Source organism: Micropterus dolomieu, linkage group LG09 (genome assembly GCF_021292245.1).
Source record: "Micropterus dolomieu isolate WLL.071019.BEF.003 ecotype Adirondacks linkage group LG09, ASM2129224v1, whole genome shotgun sequence".
NCBI lineage: Eukaryota > Metazoa > Chordata > Actinopteri > Centrarchiformes > Centrarchidae > Micropterus > Micropterus dolomieu.
In genome coordinates this window covers 18961289-18979772 of record NC_060158.1, presented here as the reverse complement: position 1 = coordinate 18979772, position 18484 = coordinate 18961289, and the positions used below count along the sequence as shown (strand labels likewise).

Genomic DNA, 18484 nt, shown 5'->3' with positions numbered 1-18484 from the left:
CACACACACACAAACACACACACACACACGAGAGAAAACAAAGTGTGATTTAGTTTTAAAGGTAACAAAAATATACTCTGTAAAGCCCATAATTCATGGGCAATGCTTCTAATTAACAAATGTATGTATTTTCTTTTGTTTCAGTTATTAAGATGCACTTAATCTGGCCCAGTGTTTACACCCCCTTTAAAAAAAGTCTATTACAAAACATCAACTCAAGTGAAAATATCAAGTCTTCCCCTAACACTATCATTTAGGCAGGCAATTATCATTTTCTGCTCATTCCCTGAGTACACAGGGAGACGCTGTCATATGAGACAAAAACAGAAATTATTTAAATTTGAAAGATCAAACAGATTCTGTCTTCTCCTCCCACGTGCCCCCCACCCGCCTTTAATATTGCATAATAGGCTGCGTCATTCAGATCAGTGCAGAGCCAATCACTCTGTTATCCCGTCTGCACTGTACATCATCAGATATGGCACTTCTCTGTGCACTCTCTGTTCCGACAGATGCAGCCACCGAAATGAAGCCAGCGGAGCTTAAAAAGACTCGAGGAGAACAAAGCTAGACAGATGTGCTCAAAAGGGATTACGTGCTTTGCTTTTGTTTGCGGTGATCCTGAGCTAAAGTCAGAGGGAAAGTGTGTGTGAAGGTGAAGGCAGCGGAGAAGAGGAGGATGTGTGCGTGTGTGTGTGTGTGTGTGTGTGTGTGTTTGAAAGAAATCCAGGCCTCACTCTGCGTATGAATTGCATTTTCTACTGTATGTCTGGGTGATTCTGAGTTGAGACAAGACAGTCAAATATTTTAATGTTCTTCACAGGGCAAGAAGAGTCAATAAACTACGAGGGGAAGCAACATGCATTGCATCATGGGTCATCTTAGGTACTTATTTGACACTTTATTTAAATAAGAAATGCAACAGGGAAACTTATAAAGTTCACAGAAGACATATATCACACATTAATAGGAGTAGATGCAGAGTTGATGTTCATATTATCGCTTAATCTCCTATTTGTGCTGTCACTGCATTCATTAAGAATACTTTGACATTTTGAGAAAATACACTTATTAGGTGATAAGATCGATGATTAGAGTTAGATGTAAAAATCACTACTACTCTCATGTCTGTCAGCACAAGACTGGGAAAAAGGGTTGCCTGGCTCCATCGATATGTTAGAAAAAATACCCCCAACGGAATCTCCAGAGCTCACTAATTAACATGATGTTGTTTCTTTAATTGGTAAGAATCAATGCTTAGTTGTGTTTGCCAGGACAAAAACTGATTTTTTTTGGCTGGGTGCAGTGACCTTGTGTACATAATCCACTATTAAACTACAACTTGTTTTTTAAACTTTATTTTTTTGTAATGCTTAGCTTTGTAGGTGATTTTGTTACCTCTGGACAGAGCGAGGCCAGCTTTATGCTTCACATTTACCAGACAGACATGAGAGAGTGGTATTGATTTTTTCATCTAACTATCGGCGAGAAAGTGAATATTTCCTCTCAAAAACAGACCTATGGCTTGTGCTGCAGCCCTTTTAGGGCTGTGCTGCGGAACGCTGAGCCTCTCAGCACTGTTGCTGTTGTTGTTGTTGACCTGGATGCCGTTCTGCTTCATCAGCTGCATTAGCTCCGACTCTAAAGTTGCAATCTGTGGAGGGAGAGGAACCGATCAATGTTAATCAGCAGTAGGCATTTACCTGTCAAAACAGCTGCTTTAAAGCACTGAACTAAATTACCTACATTATGATTTTGATTCCATTTGAAAAATCAAAATGTCTCTTGGCCAAGCGCACAAAGCACAAGTGAAGTATTTTAATCTAAAGTATATTTGATTACATCAGTTTAGTTCCAGATTATACTATTTTTCCAGCACTCTTGCTTGTGCCACACTACACCATTCACCCTTTACAATGCAGTGCAGTAGGAGAATGGGTACTGAGTGTGCAGAATAATAGTAGGGGACAGTCGGGTTGACTGCCTATTCGACTGAAGAGGTTGGCCAGAGACCAGCAGAAAACAACACAGCGGTCATGTTTTAAAGGCTAGGAAAGCAGAAAATCAATACAGAGTGTGACAATAGAAACAACCACAGGCTCCTGAACACGGAGTAAAAGTGTCCAAGGAGGAGAAAACCTTTCTCTATGTGGCAGAAGTGGCACAGAGATGCCAGGCGCTATTTTGAGGGAAAACATTAGTGAGTGCTGTTACAAGACACACTGATCATGTTGATTTTGATTAAAAAGTACTGCATAAATATATAAAATGTGCAAAACCCAACAATCTTGACCATTAAGCACAGAGAAGAACTGCAGAGCTCATGAGCACTTCACTTTCACTTATTCACTTAGAAATAAAACACAGAGAGGTATACAGGGAGAGATAAGAGGTGAGAGATATGACACAGTAAACTTCAAAAGATCTGGTTTACCCTGACTTGCAGTCCCTGGATCTCAGCCAGGTGGGCTTTCTCAGCCTCCTCCAGCCGCCTCCTCTCCGCATCCTCCTTCTGGATAAACTCCACCTCTCTGGAGAGACGAGAGTGAGGGGAGATCGTAATGTGCTGAGTAGGTGTGTGTTAATGCAGGAGAACAAGACATGTTCAATGTCTGTGTGGTCGTCTCGCCATGTGTGACGGTGCCCGCCTCTTGCTCAGCTGTGGCGATAAGGGAGCCGAGGCTGTTTCAGGATGTCAGTGTGACTCATTTCACACTGACCCTGCTGCTCATAGTGAACACACACACATACACAAATAACACACATAAATTTGCATCCCTAAGAATACTAAATACAGCCGTTTCCCCGTGCCTGCTTTGCCCTTGGTCTGTGAGCTCGCTGTATCTCCTCTGCAGCTCAGTCCTCTACTTCAGATCAGCATGGAGGGTTTGATTCATCAGTTAGCTTCCATTTGGCCTGCAGGGCCAGAGCCAATTAGAGGCAGTCAGACTACAGCTGAGCTGGAGTGGTTGCAATGGGACTGACCAAAAAGATCAACGCACTGAAAAGACACTGCGCTGAATACGAATGGAAACTCAGCTCTCACTGCTGAAATGGGATAAGACTCTGGCTATAAAAAGAGCCGCTCTGCCTCACAGATGGAAATGCAGTAGATATTCTCTTTTCTGCTCATTGAAGCAAGTGAGGCTGTGAAAGGAATAATGAAGCAATTTATCTAAAATTATTTATTAAAATGTAAGTTTATTGGCAGGACTGATCAAATGCCAAGTGCCTCACTCACCAAGTCAAGAAGACAAGAGTTGGTTAAGAAGAAGTTTTTTTGACTAAAGCATCAGCCATCAGGTCAGGTCAAGCTGCCTCGGATCCAAAAACATATACGCTATATCGGTTATCACTGTCCAAAGTTTACTAACTTCATGAGACATGACAGGAGCAAACTCCATCTGCTAGAAAAAGCTTGTGAGTGGACCTTGTGTTAAGACGCTTTAGCACTGTCCTGTCTGCAGTACTTAACACTGAGGTTAAGAGGCTAAAAACATCACATACACCGCACAAATTCTCACTGGATTATCTAATTTTTCTACAAACAAAAATGTATGCTATCAGAATAATTTGAAATATGCTATAATTGCATAAAATGTCTTCAGACAATGGCTTTATATTGTTTTTCAAATAGTAGTACATCCTAATGACTTTTACTGAATGATTCTAGTAGTGTTCAAGGTAAAGTCAGGGGACTTTCTGTGGTCCTGATTAAATCAGATACCTCAATTAGAGAATGCAGGATTAGTTATAGTAACTTTGGGTCCTAATCCCACATCACGTTTGCATTACATAGTAGATAATCATACATTTTCAAGCTGCACCAGCAACATAAATGCACCTTAATGGGGGTCAAAATTGTGGTTAAATTACTCATCTAACTGGGAAAAGTTTGAAATGTCTTGCTACATCTTCCATATTCAGAATATATGCTTCCCTCATATTCTCCAATCCCAGATTAGGATGGCCAGTTTAACCCAGGTTCACTCACTTCTGCTGGAAGTCTTTGATGAGTTTCTTGGCTTTGTTGTACTTCTTCTCTAGAGCTTGGTACTGTGCCTGGGCCTCCTTCAGGTGTTCGTTGACCGTGTGGCAGAGGGTCTGCGCTTCAATCCAGTAGCTCTCCAACTTCAACATCCTCTCCTTGTTCTCCTCAATGCTAGCCTTCAGCTGGGTCTTCTCCTTCTCCCAGCGCTGCTTCTCCCTCTCCACTGACGCCAACTTTGAAAGGGACACAACCAACTTGAGTTACAACAACAGGATAGCAAATGATACTTCTACTGAGTAACGAATCCTAGACAATGTTGTTGGATAAAAAAGGATATTGCATTTTAGAATAAAAGCTTTCATATTTAACAGATTATATAATGTAACTTGTCCCACACACCAAAGCATTAGTGGCTGTCTATCTATTCCTAAAGCTTTCCCATCAAACATGAACCCCTGCTCCGCTTTTGTCCTGACATTACTCACACATCCATTTACAAATAGTTTGAACTCCGACCAACTTCTGTCATTTGCACCCACAACCAGCCTGCGACCTGACAGTTTTAATCTCTTACCTTGTTTTTGAGCTTCTGGATCTCGGCCTCGGTCACTGTGTGTTTGATCTGGAGCTGTTGGGAGCAGAGGCGGAGGAAAGAGAAGACAGGAGAGAAAAGAGAGGGCGGTCAGATAATCAAATGCATGGCTGCGCAGGCTCTCTCCGCTGTCGATACTGTGTGACGGATGGAGGCAGCCGACCCCTTCCTCCCCTGACAGCAACCCAGCTCCAGCATTGACACACTCTCTCGGAGGAGAGGCAAGGAAGGAGATGGATGGATAGAGAGAAATAAATAAATAGCTAGATAGTTTTTAAAATGTCATTAAACATGAATCCTTTAGCATTAAATGTAAAAATTCAGAAATTTCTCAAACAAGAAAAAAAATCTGTTGAGGAGAAATTTTCACTTTTTTCCCCCCAATGCAATGTCTAAAACTGTTAAAAACTAATAAAATCTTAAGACAGAAAGGCTTGGATATTTGCTGAAGTGTAACAAGCTAGATGGATAGATAAAATGGAGTTGGTAATGGAGAGAGAGCGACAGGAGTTATGGATGGAAGATGAGATGGGCAGTCATTTGGAGGCAGACACATAGACGGAGGGATAATGACAGGGTAGAAATAAAAAAGAAGAGGAGATGGAGAGAGAGAACTGGATCATAAGAGATGTGGAAATGGGAGAGAGCTCTAGTAAGTGAGGCAGAAATAGAGAAAAGGGGAAGGAGTGGCATTTGGGAGCTATGTGAAAGTTTGAAGTGTAACAATAAGTGTAACAACTAACAATGTCCACTTTTTTTCTTTTTTTTTTTTTACATTTTGTAAGTCTGTTCTGAAACAATAGCTCAAATGTACATTAGGTACAAAAGTTTTTGCTTGCTGGTGTCATTCCCACTGTTCTGTACTGGTTGTCACGAGATCAGCTCCTAATTTGCCTCTAAAGTAGAGTTGGGAGGCAAAATCCACAGTGCTTGTTCTGTGCAGAAATACATTCCAAAAAAACTAAACAGAGGGAATCTGTCCTACTAGACTGTTCTGCCTGGTCTTTGGAAAATACCCACTTGATTTCACTTACTCAGACTTAAAACCTGATATTAAGTTCACATAAACTTGGACTGTGGATTTCGTCCCCCATCACTTCCACTGGAAGCCTGTTAGGAGGGCATCTTTTAACGTCCAATAGGAACAGGAGGAAAGATTACAGCCAACAAAAACTGTTTCAGTTTGGGCATGTGGCACATGAGTATTGTTTTAAGACAGACTAGAAAAACCAATGCTTTAAATACAGTTAAAACATAATTTTACTCATTACATAACAAAGTAATTAGTTGTTCCAGCACTTTATTGAAGCTCTATGATGACCCTCTAATATCAGAGGGAAATCTTCGACATGTATTGGCATTATTTCAAACACATCATAGCTCTGCAGGGCATATTTGTTGTTCTGCTTATGTTGACATCTACATTAGAGATTTAGGTTCTGTTCTTCTTACGAAATTTCCTCAAAATGTGAATTTGGAAAATATAAATACAATATCAAATGCAAAAGTATTGTGGAGCATTCATTAACAGATTCTAACGTGAAGTGCGGAGGTTTCTCGTAGAAAAGAGTGTATCAATACTGTATCTGCATTGACTAACATCATCAAAAAGTAAATGGACTGAACAGCACACTGATAGGAATTCTTTTTATACATAAAGGCTTATTTCCCAGCTGCCTGGCTTCTTTTTTTTTTCTTCTCGGGTTTATAAAAGGCTACAAAGACAGACAAAGAAGAAGTAAAAAATGGGAGAGGCCTATAAATGAAAAAGGTAAAAGCTACGCTTTGGGAGAGAGAGGTCAAGATCAAGAGAATATGAGAAAATGGAACAAATATATACATCCTGTGACCAGGGATTACATTATCGTTTCACTCGATATCCCCAGCGGTGCCTGCAGTGCAGCTGAAGCCATTTGTTAAATGTGTCATACAGCTATTGCGGCAGTCTACAGAAAGGCTGTAGAGTTATGGTGCCAAAAACAGTGCGGGAGTGTTCAATCAATATCACCAGCTTCCCGGCAGCCTAAAAAGCCTAAACGAGTTAGCAGTCAGTGAATTCATTTTCCGTTTTATAACCATGTTTTTTAAGGGGAATTAAATTTAAGCGATGGCAGCAAAAGTTCAACAAAGGGTTGTGTTTTTTTCCTCAGAGGCCGGTTGTGTGAAGAGCTGCCAAGATCAGGATACAAATCGATTAAAATACAGGTTTAAAGCGTTAGCGTTTTCTCCTCATCTGTGGTATTAACCACACATGGATAATTAGAGATGTAATGAGCATAGGTCTTGCATTGCTTTTGTATTCACACCTCTAATCATCCAGATTAGGAATTAGGGAGCGTAAGCGGATCTTAGATCTTGACAAAAGACTATAACTCTGCCAAGTAAAGCAGTGGTGCTAGACTCCACTGTGTTGGCATCTTATGTGTTGTTTAATTGAATTATCTTTATATCTGTGGCCAAGTTGGGTATATTTATTCTTTTTAATGTATTCTTCAAAGCACTGACAGAGAAAAATGTGGTGGGCTCCCATCAGTAATGTAATCTTCACACTGGGATATTTAACAGTAGGGACTGAACTATAAATGAGAAAGTATCAGAGTTTACCTCTCTAAACTTCTGGTAGAGTTTAGTGGCGTCTAACTCCGAGGGAGACAAGATGTCCTCTGTCTCCGGCAAGTCAAACACCTCGATGCTCTTCTCCCCGTCTGCCACCGTTGTCCCCGCCTCCTCCTCATCTGTGGCGTACTCTCCCGTCTGCTATAAGAGTAAATGCAGAGTCAGTCCGCTTTTCTGCAGATACACTTCTTACAAACAACACAGTGTCCAGGTGTGAGTGAGATCTACTCTCTCTTTCATCCTGCAAGCAGAATACAAGGAGACAGCTGGAAACCCCCTTGCTCTTTTTGTTAAATACAAGCTAAATATGAATGTGTTGTTTTGCATGATCAAGTGCATGAGACCCCTTATACGTAATTATTGTTCTAAAATGAATCAGCTGAAAATATCCAACCACTTCATGGAGTTAGCCAACGTTAGCTTATTTAACTGCCTGCTAGCTAGCTACAGCTAATTCAATCTGAAAGTGGCTGTTGTCATTTCACCCGGGAAAACTGTTGGTCATGAAAACCCTGCTTTAGTCACCAGAAGAACTACTGTACTAGCATTCCCCCTTCAATAAAGAAGCCAGTCAGTCACACATCCAGCTGTCCAGTTGCAGCATCCGTTCATCACATCTCTCTTTCTCTCTGTTTCTCCCATCTCTCCTCAAAGCTACTCCAGTCACAGCGCATCACGTTGCTCTACCTGCTGCACATTGCGTGTCAAGCAGTACCGGAGACTTCTATCCATTTTCCTCATGCCATGCTTTTTTCGTGGTCTATATTGCATTAGTAATGTTATTTTAATGCCACCAGTTATATAACTTTTAGGGGAACCCACTTTAGCTGGCCAAAACTTTGTCAAAAATAAATCCTTTTGACAGCCTGGTCAGCCGTGAGTGTAATTTCTATAACAATAAGCCAAAAGATAAGTTGTACCGGCCAAATTTGAAACTTTTTATTACATTATATTCACTAGTCACCATCTCGGATGAAGATTACAGGTCAAAACTAGTGAAGTGTGAGCCTGTAAATATGTCTCTAATGGAGCTTATTCTAGATGTTAGCAATCTAAGATTTATTAAAAAAATCTGACAAATAAAAGTCACCAGAAACAACTCATTATTACAGCTTTTAAATGTTTAACAGGACTGAAACATTGAACATTTTGTGGCTTGATATTAATGTGGGCCATTACGCTGTATAAATTCAAGGCAGTTTTTCTTTTCCCTGATTCTCAAAATACTATATAATGAATGTTGGCATTGGCCATTGGATCTAAATGAATCAGCTGATTCTATCTAAAATAAATCTTTCCGTAGTTACTTGTCTTTCTGTCTTGATCTGTCACACACATGTAGTAAACACACACATGCACGCGCGCACACACACACACACACACACACACACACCTCCCTGGCCTATATCTTCTCCTCATCTCTGTCCCTATCCCATCTATCTCCCACCCAGATAACAGTGCTCAGGCCTGATTTGTTTGGATGCACAGCCAACACAGAGTACCATTTCCATAATGGGCTTGCTTGTTGCCATGGTACCAGCATCCTACATTGAGGCCCTATTTACTGAAGGTGGAGTTAACAACTGAACACATGGGAGGGCAGTCAAACACCAATTTGCATATGATAAATGCATCACCTCTGAACCACATGCATGAAGAATCGGGAGAGGAAGAGACAATTTAAGGAGAAACCTTGTTGTTTAGAGGGTGCTCAGTGTGAGATGATCTGCACTATGAATTTCTAATTTGACCATGATGTTGGCATAATGACACTCACTGGAGTAAAGGGCTGTGGCTGCTCCTTTGACAAGAGAAAGAGTGTGTGTGTGAGCCACTTTGTGCAGCTTTGACTTATGTGAGTAAGCACTGACATAATTGCAATGTTTGAAGTATTGTTTTATTGGATCTAATGTTTTTTACTTTATTACTTAAAGATGTATATAATATTTTTGTAAATGTAAGTCAATAAACTAAAAAATTTGCAGTCTTCATGTCATTTGGTAGTTTACAAATACCGTTCACCTTCCAAGTCGTCATTACGACTGGGAAACTTAACTTTCTCTGAAAGCTCCGTTCTCATCTGTCGCTAAAAAATAAGGCGGAGTCAAATCGGTTGCTCAAGATAATTAAACCCAAATACAGAATTATGGATGTAATGAAATGTCAATATCATTTATTTTTATACTCACACCAATTCTGCAATCATGCAACTGTCCTGAGAAGTCTCTACTATCTGCCCCATATGATATAATCGTGACGTGTGTGTGTATGTGTGTGTCCATGACTGCGTTCCGATCCACAGTAGGGGTGGGAATCACCAGAGGCCCTACGATATGATATTATCACGATATTTATGTTGCGATTCGATTTTATATATTTATTTTAAATATATTGACATATATTGCAATTTATTACCTTTTTCCAACTTCCAATTAGGTCCCTAAAGTCAAACTTTTGTCAACATCTGTTTATCTAAAAAGATACTGAGATTTCTCTGTTTGTTCATATCACTTTTTCAGTCCTCTATATGGTCCTGTTAAGTTTTCTAGTGGACTAAAAAAGCACTAGATTTTATTATTCTAGTACCAAAAAGTTAGAAGTCCCACCTGCAATTTATATAATAAAATAACAACATCCTGCAACATCAACAAAGCACACGTCAGTTCCGCCGTGTGTTACCCTGGTAACGTAAATACCTCGGATACCTGCTGCTACTGTGGACATTTACTAAAATTAAATATTGAATATACATTAAAACAAACTGATACAATTATAAAACTTATATTTCCATAACTTCTTCTATTTATATTCTATTAAAATGTATGTTATTAGTGAATGAATGTGATTGGATTAATTTACAAGAAATGGTAGCATTGTTGTTTTTAGGCAACCTAACCTCTAAAATTATCCAAATTATCATATAAATAATGATAACATTAGTTACAACGACAATAATTACAGTTATACAAACTCTGTGGTCTGCTCTATTGTTAGTTTTTGCCGCTCCTATGAGGCGCAAAGGCTTATGGGTAATCTTTCTTGTCAGCTTATTGCAAAGTGACGAACCGTTGTTCCCTTCTTCCCTACACAGTTCACAGTGCCCTTTGAAGTGAACATGTTGTGCTCCCTGCAGTTTGGAATCTTACTTAAGTGTCTCCATGTTAAGGGTGACACGAGAGAATAGATCTGTCAGAACATTAATGCGAATCAGCTACTTCTATTCATTGTTGATTGATGTGTTACTTTTTGTTGACTTTAGTGGAACAGTGAGCCTCTTATTCTGTATCTTCACATTTACATAATTTGCAAAACAAGCAAAATTGTATCTTAGTCTAGGGCTGCAACTACTGATTATTTTTATGGACAATTATTTTGTAGATCATTTATTTTATTCATGATTCACAAAATACAGAAAAATGAACATCACAATTTCCCAGAGCCCAAGTTGATGTCTTCAAATTGTTTGTTTTGTCCAAAATGCGGTTCAAAATTCTATTAATTTAATTCACAATCATATAAAACTAACGAAAGTAGCAATAAAGTGAATATGGTAATAAACTAATTAGACTTAGCGTGTGTGTGTCTCCATGCTTTTCCCGTGTGTGTTCTCATTTAACCTCTGACAGATGGGCATGCATGTGTGTTAGATTACTTCTAATCAAACACACAAATGGGCTGACATTTGAGTGTTTGATGTCTACTGAAGGAGTATCCCGTTTATCTTAGGACCGGAGCCCCGGCAGTGCCAATAAAGAGCTGTCTGTCACATCAACCCTGGCAGCACTCTAAGTGAGAAATAGCCTCCTTCCCCACCCACCGGTGAGAACGTCCTCTAATATTTATAGAGATATTAATATTAATGGCCTCCTTTTATTACCGCATAGATCTCTGTAATGGTTGTTTAACTGTTTACCCTATCGACAGTTACATAGGGAGTTATGGATGGCTTTGTGTTCAACTGTGGCAGATTTCAAGTGTTTGTTTTTACAGCGGTCACCACTTATGTTTATGTGTCCTTCCGGCGATCAGTAGCACAGGCTGTTCAAATAAATTTTTAGCCCAAGTTTATTTCGATCTTAAACGATGCCAGACAGCAGCAAGAAAGCGGAAAGTGGGAGGTTCCTTGCGTGTTTAAACCACACACAGTGAGGTCTTCCTTAAAGGCTGAAATGGAGCCTCAACTCTTAATAGGGGCTTTAATAAGAGCTGACAGTGTTACATGTGTATGGAGCCGTGATTATGGGAGTGCTAGAATCAGCTACTGGGGCCTGGCAAGGAGTTTCTTATGCATGAAGACTCTCAATTCGCCATCCACCAGGAAATTACTTCAAGTCTACAGACAAATGCTGCTGTTATGGTAAATCAATGCAAAAAGGTACATCTTGCATTGATTTACATTACTTCGGTGTGTCATTTCATGTGTACACACACACACACACACACACACACACACGGATAGCATGAGTTGCACGGCCATGAGCTCAGTGTCTGGTGGATTAAATGCTCTGTGAGTAAGCAGCAGAATCACAGGGGAAAGGCTGAGTGATGCTTTCTAGGACTGAAGTTCACATGCATGGCATCCTCTTAGTGTGTGTGTCTGCGAGAGAGAGTGTTTCAGTATATCAAAGCCTACTGTCAGTCAGTTTTATGGCGTTAATAAGCTAAAACTTCCAGTCAACTGTCACGAGAAGGGAGCTGATTTACATTAAGTGACAACTAGAAGCCTCATTTTTCCAATGTAGTGTCATGTATAAGAAGTGTGTGTCCTCGTAGCAGCTTAACTTCAAATAAATGCAGATATAATGAGCATTGTTATTATAAGATGATGTTCCTCTCATTAAGTGGGTGGCATCTTATCCTATTTGCACATTGGAAATATTTTAAGATCCACATTATGATGTACATAATCTCATCATAAGTATGTATGCCCGATCTTTTACAGCATCCTGTACAGAGTCCAGTGTTGTGTGTGGTTATTACCTCGTCATCATCAGCATCATAGTGGGCATACTGCTGCTCCAGCAGCTCTCTTTGTCTCCTCTCTTGCTCCAGGGTCTGCTGGATGAGCGAGGCCACCTCACTCTGCTGGCCCGGACGCTCTCGGCCAATCACAAACCTGCAACAACATACGCCGTTATAGACAGCCCTGGCAAAACACGCATGTCAACAGTTATTGAACATTTCAAAAAACATGACGCAATAAAACAATTATGTTATTATTTTAATTATGTATTAAATCATTACAAGTCTTTAGACTGCATTTTACCGCCCCAGAAAATATGTTTCTGTAGCAATCGGAAGTGAAAAGGCTTATGGGAAATGTAGTCTCTGACAAAGTATAAACACTCATTTTAAACAGTCTACCATTTGTCTTAGCCTTATTTGTTCATGGTTACAATTCATTTTACAACGTCATATAGAAGTTTAAATAAAAGAGAAAAACATTTCTCATTGAGACAAACAGGCACATCATACATAGTTATGTCCTTTTTACGTATTACACGTATAACATTATTTACAAAATTTCTCCTCCAATTTCTTGCCTGCGTGTATTTGTACATTAAAATGACCACAGCCGTCATTGTGTGAGAGCAGTAGAGGCCCACAGCCACACAGCAATGACGGCGATATCTGCTGACGTACCAGGGCAGGGCCGGGAGACGGGACGCACATAGTAATGTCAGAAGACAGTCAGCTCGGCCAGGCAGCCTGTTATTAGTCTGGCATGGAACTAAACAGAGAAAGCCACAGGCTCTGCCTCTGAGCTACTGACTACTTACTGTAGTTACACATGGGACCTACATACAGTACATACCACATTAAAATGCAGACCGTGCAATCTCTTGTTAAGGTTTAGGTTTGCCACAAATATAACCTGCCCTCATGCAAATAGTGTGTCTCTTCGCATGTTTATTATAGAAAAATATAGTCTTTATAGATTCAAGAGCACATAATAATCAAAAAATGTAAGCGGCAGAATGATGTACTCTGATATAACTCTCTAAATCTCCAACCCAGTAGGGGGTCTATGACTGTGTGAGAGCGTTCCTATCTACTGTATGTGTGTTATAGTGAGAGAGGGAGCTACACAGAAAGAGAGGGAGAGACAGTGCATTTGAAGTAGGGCCTAATCAAGGGAATTCAGTTCCCGAGAGCTCTTTCATATATTTCTAAAGGCAATGTGGGAAAGGCCTTACGCTCCAGCAGAGAGGCGTATTTGATGTACATGTGAAGGAACAACTGAAGGGCAGGACAGAGATAGAAAGTAAGAAAAAAGAAAAGAGCCCTGGCTAAACTAAGTTCTGCAAGCCTTTGGACAGCAGGGAGGTCTGAGAAGCAGCTGACCTGGAAACAGCCTTTCTCCTCACGCATGGGGAGTTTGTCTTGGTTCCACCCTGCCTCCCACTGTTCTGGGGCTGCCACACACAGCGCTACTTCAAGTCAACTGCAGAAACCTTCACTACTGATCTCATTTACTCCAATTAATACAGACATGGCTCTTGTGAAATATACAGTATGCAGGAACTCGAAGGGACAACATTTTTAATTTCTGCTTGATGAGTGAAAAGAAAAGCTTAAGTGGAAAGATAAAAAAAAAAATCCTGGGAGATGTTCTACAGGACACATGTCTTCTACATTAGATGGCACTGGATGACAAATATATGACTGGTCAACCATGGAGGAGAAGTGCTCTTCATTATAGTTAAGGTCATGTAGAGATTCCTCTTTTTTTTTATTCAGGCTTCGGATATTGGGTGCACCATAACAGAATTACTTAAAGAATGAAGATGTTATTTTATATTTTTCAACATATCCCAGTAAACGATCAACAATAGGTAAGTCCTTCTGTCAATATTTTCTGAACCCATGTGTTCTATTGAAGACGTAAATCTTTAAAAACAGACACAAATATATAGTTTCATTGTTCAAAAGGTAAAGTAGTTTTCCAAAACAGCTGGGCACTCTCATTTGAAAAGTAAATAGCGCATTTGCTGGGGACTATTTTCAGCTGCGGACTAATACACATTTGGTGCGCTAATGAGTACTTACAGGAGTAGGATGCTGTGTAGGGATGACTCTAAATAAACATGTCTATCTCCATCATAATGAAGGAACATGTAACCCTGTGCAACACTGATGTGTTTTTGGACAATAAATAATAAGTTTTGGCTTAACAGCGACGTCTTAGTGAGAAGGATCAAATCATTGTTGGTTTTCGCATTTTCATGGGATTTGTTGATATTAAAATAAATATAGAATAATGCCAATCTGGTCCTTTAAAAGTATAAATAGCAATCAATGTAGGAGGAATGTGCATAGACTTAGAGTTAATGCTTGTTTGGTATTTTGTCAAGAAAGCCAGCTTTACACAAATGTCAGCGTGGACTTTTTAGAAGACTTACTTTAGAGAAGAAGATTATGATGCAACTCACATAATTAGTTTGAGTAACTTTATAGCCAATAAAGGTGCATGTTGGGCTAAAATTATGTCTAAAAATCAGCAACTGTCTTCCATAAGTGAGGCAGAGCCGTGCATTCTGTTTTACACATTATGTTACCAAGTACATATTTCTCTTGTGTTTCTCCACAAGTGATCTATATGACAGGGCATTTAAAACCATTGGTGGGGGTTCTGACTAAAACCTGGATGATTTCCTGCTGGAAGTCAGGGTTAAATATAGCTAAAATGGTAAATCTAGGACAGTTGGCCATAAAACCTCTGGTGATCAGACAGAAAGAGGGAAGGATTTACCAAGGAGGAAGAGAAGAAGGAGTGAGTGGGTGAGACATGATGGAGGAAGACTGAAATAGTGAGAGAGCACGGAGGGAGAGAAGAGTGAAAATAGGTCTTGAGAAATAACAAATAATAAATAGTGACTGTAATTATCATTACAACACAGTGTTTATTTAGTGTGCTAGATCTAAATGTCTAAATAACTCAGTGTAACCCTAGATCTTTACACTTCAAAGCTTTCTGCACTGCTCATACTATTTATACCTGCAAGATAGATGGACAGGTGATAGATGGAACCTTTTCAAGGCTGCTTCACCTGTAGTGCCACATCCTGGTATGTGAACCCCACCACCTTGTCAATATTAGTTCAGCAAACAGCATCTGTCCAGCCAACAGTCTGTTCTGATACAGTTGGACATGTCTTTGTTCAGCCACCAGCTTTTCCCCGGGCACTATGCTCCACACACACATACACATCTATCTTTCCACAGCTGAGTCCCACAGAGAATCGACCAGAATAGGATTGAGGTTGAACACCACACTGAGGCCTTGGATTATTTAACACCGATATAACAGCTGTCTCTCCATGTGCAGCGTGTCTACGGATGGATCAGCTAATTAAGCCAAATGGGGGCATGATAAAGAATACAAGGCTTAACAAAAATATGAAGAGGTGTGAAAACAGCACATGGCATGTAAGGAGAAGAAAAAAGTGGAACAGTGACAGCAAGGAAGAGTCAAAAGAGAGAGTCAGACAGGAAGGGGTGTGCACAATAACAGACGGTGGTTGTAAAACAACGAGAGAAAAGACAACAGCAAGAAACAACAGAAAGCGGAGATGGCAGGCTCCAACAGTGCCAAGGACAGCCCTGGCTTTCCAAATCAAAGCCTTCTTGGCATATTGTCTGTGTGTGTGTGCTCTGAGCTCCCAACTGCTCTAAGTGGACTTTGTCACATATTGTATTCCCATATCTTCACCTATCTCAGATATGGTAATGATGCTAAGGGGCCTGCCAAACAACTCAAGCGTCTCTGAGGATGGCTGCTTTAGCGTCTGTTTTGCAGCTTTTGCACCATGACACCCGAACGAACAGCATTCAGAATTATACCATGCAGTGGGAGTGAAGAGTGAAGACTGTCCTCCTTTTATTCTGCGTAGAAGTCACTGATAACAGCTGGATTTAAAGGACATTTCTTGAGGCTTAACTTTGGTAGTAATTACGTCTGATACTATACGATTATAGCCTGGCTCTTGGGGCTGGTAGCTGTTTTGGTTTCTATAATCTTATGGTAATCCAAAGATGGATCAGTGGGTAATAACACACAAATCATTTGTGTGTATGCAATAAAAAGAATTACATCAACATTTTATTTCATGTTTAACCATTATCTGATGGTGGAGTACCATAATTAGGTAGGATTGCTTGTCTGCAGGTCTTACCTGACCACTCCTGATGTGTTCCTGAGGACGGAGGCAGCAAAGCTCTGGGTGACGCCCACCAGACTGGTCCCATCCACCTCCACGATCTGGTCATTCACCTTGATCCTGACACACACACACAAGTGAAAGCCTCATTCAACACTTTCTGTAGCAGTAGTGTAGTATTGTGTATGTATCACTGTCTTTGATTTACGGGTGATTCTGGTGTGTCACTCTGTGTTCACCATCTGTGTGTACATGTGGGCTGAAAGTACAATATAGCTCATAGACAATGACTGTTGCAAATGACTGACTAAATTTAAAATTACATTATGACTTATGCAGCAAATATACTTCAAAAAGGCACAAGGGACAAACAAACTGGCCTATCATGCATATTCACATTATTTTCAAAAAAAAAAGACTTTCTTGCGGTCACAAATTTCCGCTGCAATAACTCCAGACTATTGCCTAACCAAGAGACAGAAGAGATGAGGCTCAAAACAAACTAGGAGGGCTAACGAGGACATGGCAGCCAGCTAGCCCTTCGCCCTGAGCCACAACACAGCCGGCATTTCATCTCTGCTCTGGACATGACGAGAGGTCAGCAAAGTTCTTGACTTGAAACTCCCGATGATCCACTTTTTATGGGAATTGTGAACAAATCAATTGAAAGAGATGTCCTTGCTAAATATTCAGTTCAAATCCACTTGGAAATCTGCATAAAAACCAGACTAAGATGGAATCTGAATCTAAGTTTTGAATAATTCTTTCTACATATGAATCCAACAAAAACAAGCTCTCATTATTTTTCAACAGCATATTGTTCTAATACTTCACTGCTTGAAGGCCAAACACATACATCACTTTCTTCTACCATATCAACGTACTATACTGGTACTGCTTCTATTTGGTCCAGTAGGGCTTCTACTAATCCCTCTTCAATATCTATGAACACTTTAATCTTGTTCAACTGTTTGAATTTGTATTTTTATGATAAAAATTGGTCCAATCAAAGCAACATCCAACTACTCTGGAGACTGGAGAGTGGTGACACTCAGAATAATTGAGAGGATAATGAATTACTGTTTCATGAGAGTTTTATCCAGTTCTACAGAGATCATTTAACATGCACCAATACAGTTTCCATTTATCCTCAACCTTTATACAAATTCTGTTCATGCATAGTCATAGAATCTGACTACAGCATTTGGTGTAAATGTGTATGAATGCTGGAATCTGAGCACCATCTTGCCGCTGACTGATGAAAGCCTCTTAACTCAAATGTTCTTGATTTGCAGGATGGAACTAACACAGAAGGGCCCAGTTTTTTCGAGAATAAAATTAAAATGTAAGGATTTCAATTTCAACCTATTTCAGGGACACTGATATTAAAGTAATTTAGAATTATACTTCCGTAAACTTGAGGAACTCATAAGAGGCAGATAAGTTTGTGGTCAAAATCATTGCAGCAGAAGCTGAGAACTCCTTTATTTCAGGACTCAAACCCAACACATCGACCAAAGCCGTCACATGGATGTAAAGAGACGCATCACACAGAGAGCGAGCTGGTCATCTGTCAGTCAGCAGCTCAGACTCTTTTCTGACCTTCACAGCATCCTCAATTTGGCTTTAGGTGGCTGAGGCTGGTTGACATACAGCTTCTGAGCAAAATCAGCGGGGACAAAACAAAAACAAAATGACAAGGAAGATGACAGTTCACACAAATAAACCAAAACACATATATACTTTCAACTTATAACCTCCTTCTCACCACTGTACACACACACACAACTAGGGTCATCTGCCCCAGACAATACAGTGAGCCACAGCCAAGCCCATCTATCTGTCTGCCTGTGAGTATGTGTGTGTGTGTGTGTGTGTGTGTGTGTGTGTGTGTGTGTGTGTGTGTGTGGGCTTCAGACCATTAAGTCTGACTCAGCAAACAATAGAAAGCCCTATAGCTGGAAAGGATAATGATTACAATTACTTTCTGGCTGGTGACTCCTTCCCTGAGTGTGTGTGTGAGCAACATAGCACGTGAACTGAGGGTGAATGAACAAGTTATCCAGAATGTATTACTAATATATTGAGTCTTCCATTCATTCCTCTCATATAGTGATCAAGGTT

At 40.1% G+C, this 18484-nt stretch overlaps 2 protein-coding genes across 7 annotated transcripts in view; one reads left to right on the top strand and one right to left on the bottom strand.

Moving 5' to 3' along the window:
* The window catches only part of pdk4 (pyruvate dehydrogenase kinase, isozyme 4), a 49066-nt gene extending 32579 nt beyond the window's left edge, over positions 1 to 16487 (top strand). The window contains exon 12 of one of the 2 annotated variants that reach the window (XM_046058999.1): positions 16369 to 16487. In XM_046058999.1, the coding sequence (XP_045914955.1) occupies positions 16369 to 16379 (11 nt within the window). In that variant the 3' untranslated portion in view covers positions 16380 to 16487. Of the gene's footprint in view, positions 1 to 4047; positions 4847 to 16368 lie in introns of those variants that run through there. The other variant, XM_046058998.1, reaches the window with a different exon arrangement.
* The window catches only part of ppp1r9a (protein phosphatase 1, regulatory subunit 9A), a 47902-nt gene that overhangs the window by 9178 nt on the left and 20240 nt on the right, over positions 1 to 18484 (bottom strand). For 3 of the 5 annotated variants that reach the window (XM_046058970.1, XM_046058972.1, XM_046058973.1), the window contains exons 6-12: positions 16376 to 16480; positions 12180 to 12315; positions 7188 to 7340; positions 4566 to 4619; positions 3995 to 4224; positions 2435 to 2531; positions 1519 to 1654 (exon numbers count right to left, since the gene is read on the bottom strand). In XM_046058970.1, the coding sequence (XP_045914926.1) occupies positions 1519 to 1654; positions 2435 to 2531; positions 3995 to 4224; positions 4566 to 4619; positions 7188 to 7340; positions 12180 to 12315; positions 16376 to 16480 (911 nt within the window). The remainder of the gene's footprint in view (positions 1 to 1518; positions 1655 to 2434; positions 2532 to 3994; positions 4225 to 4565; positions 4620 to 7187; positions 7341 to 12179; positions 12316 to 16375; positions 16481 to 18484) is intronic. The other 2 variants (XM_046058971.1, XM_046058974.1) reach the window with 1 other exon arrangement.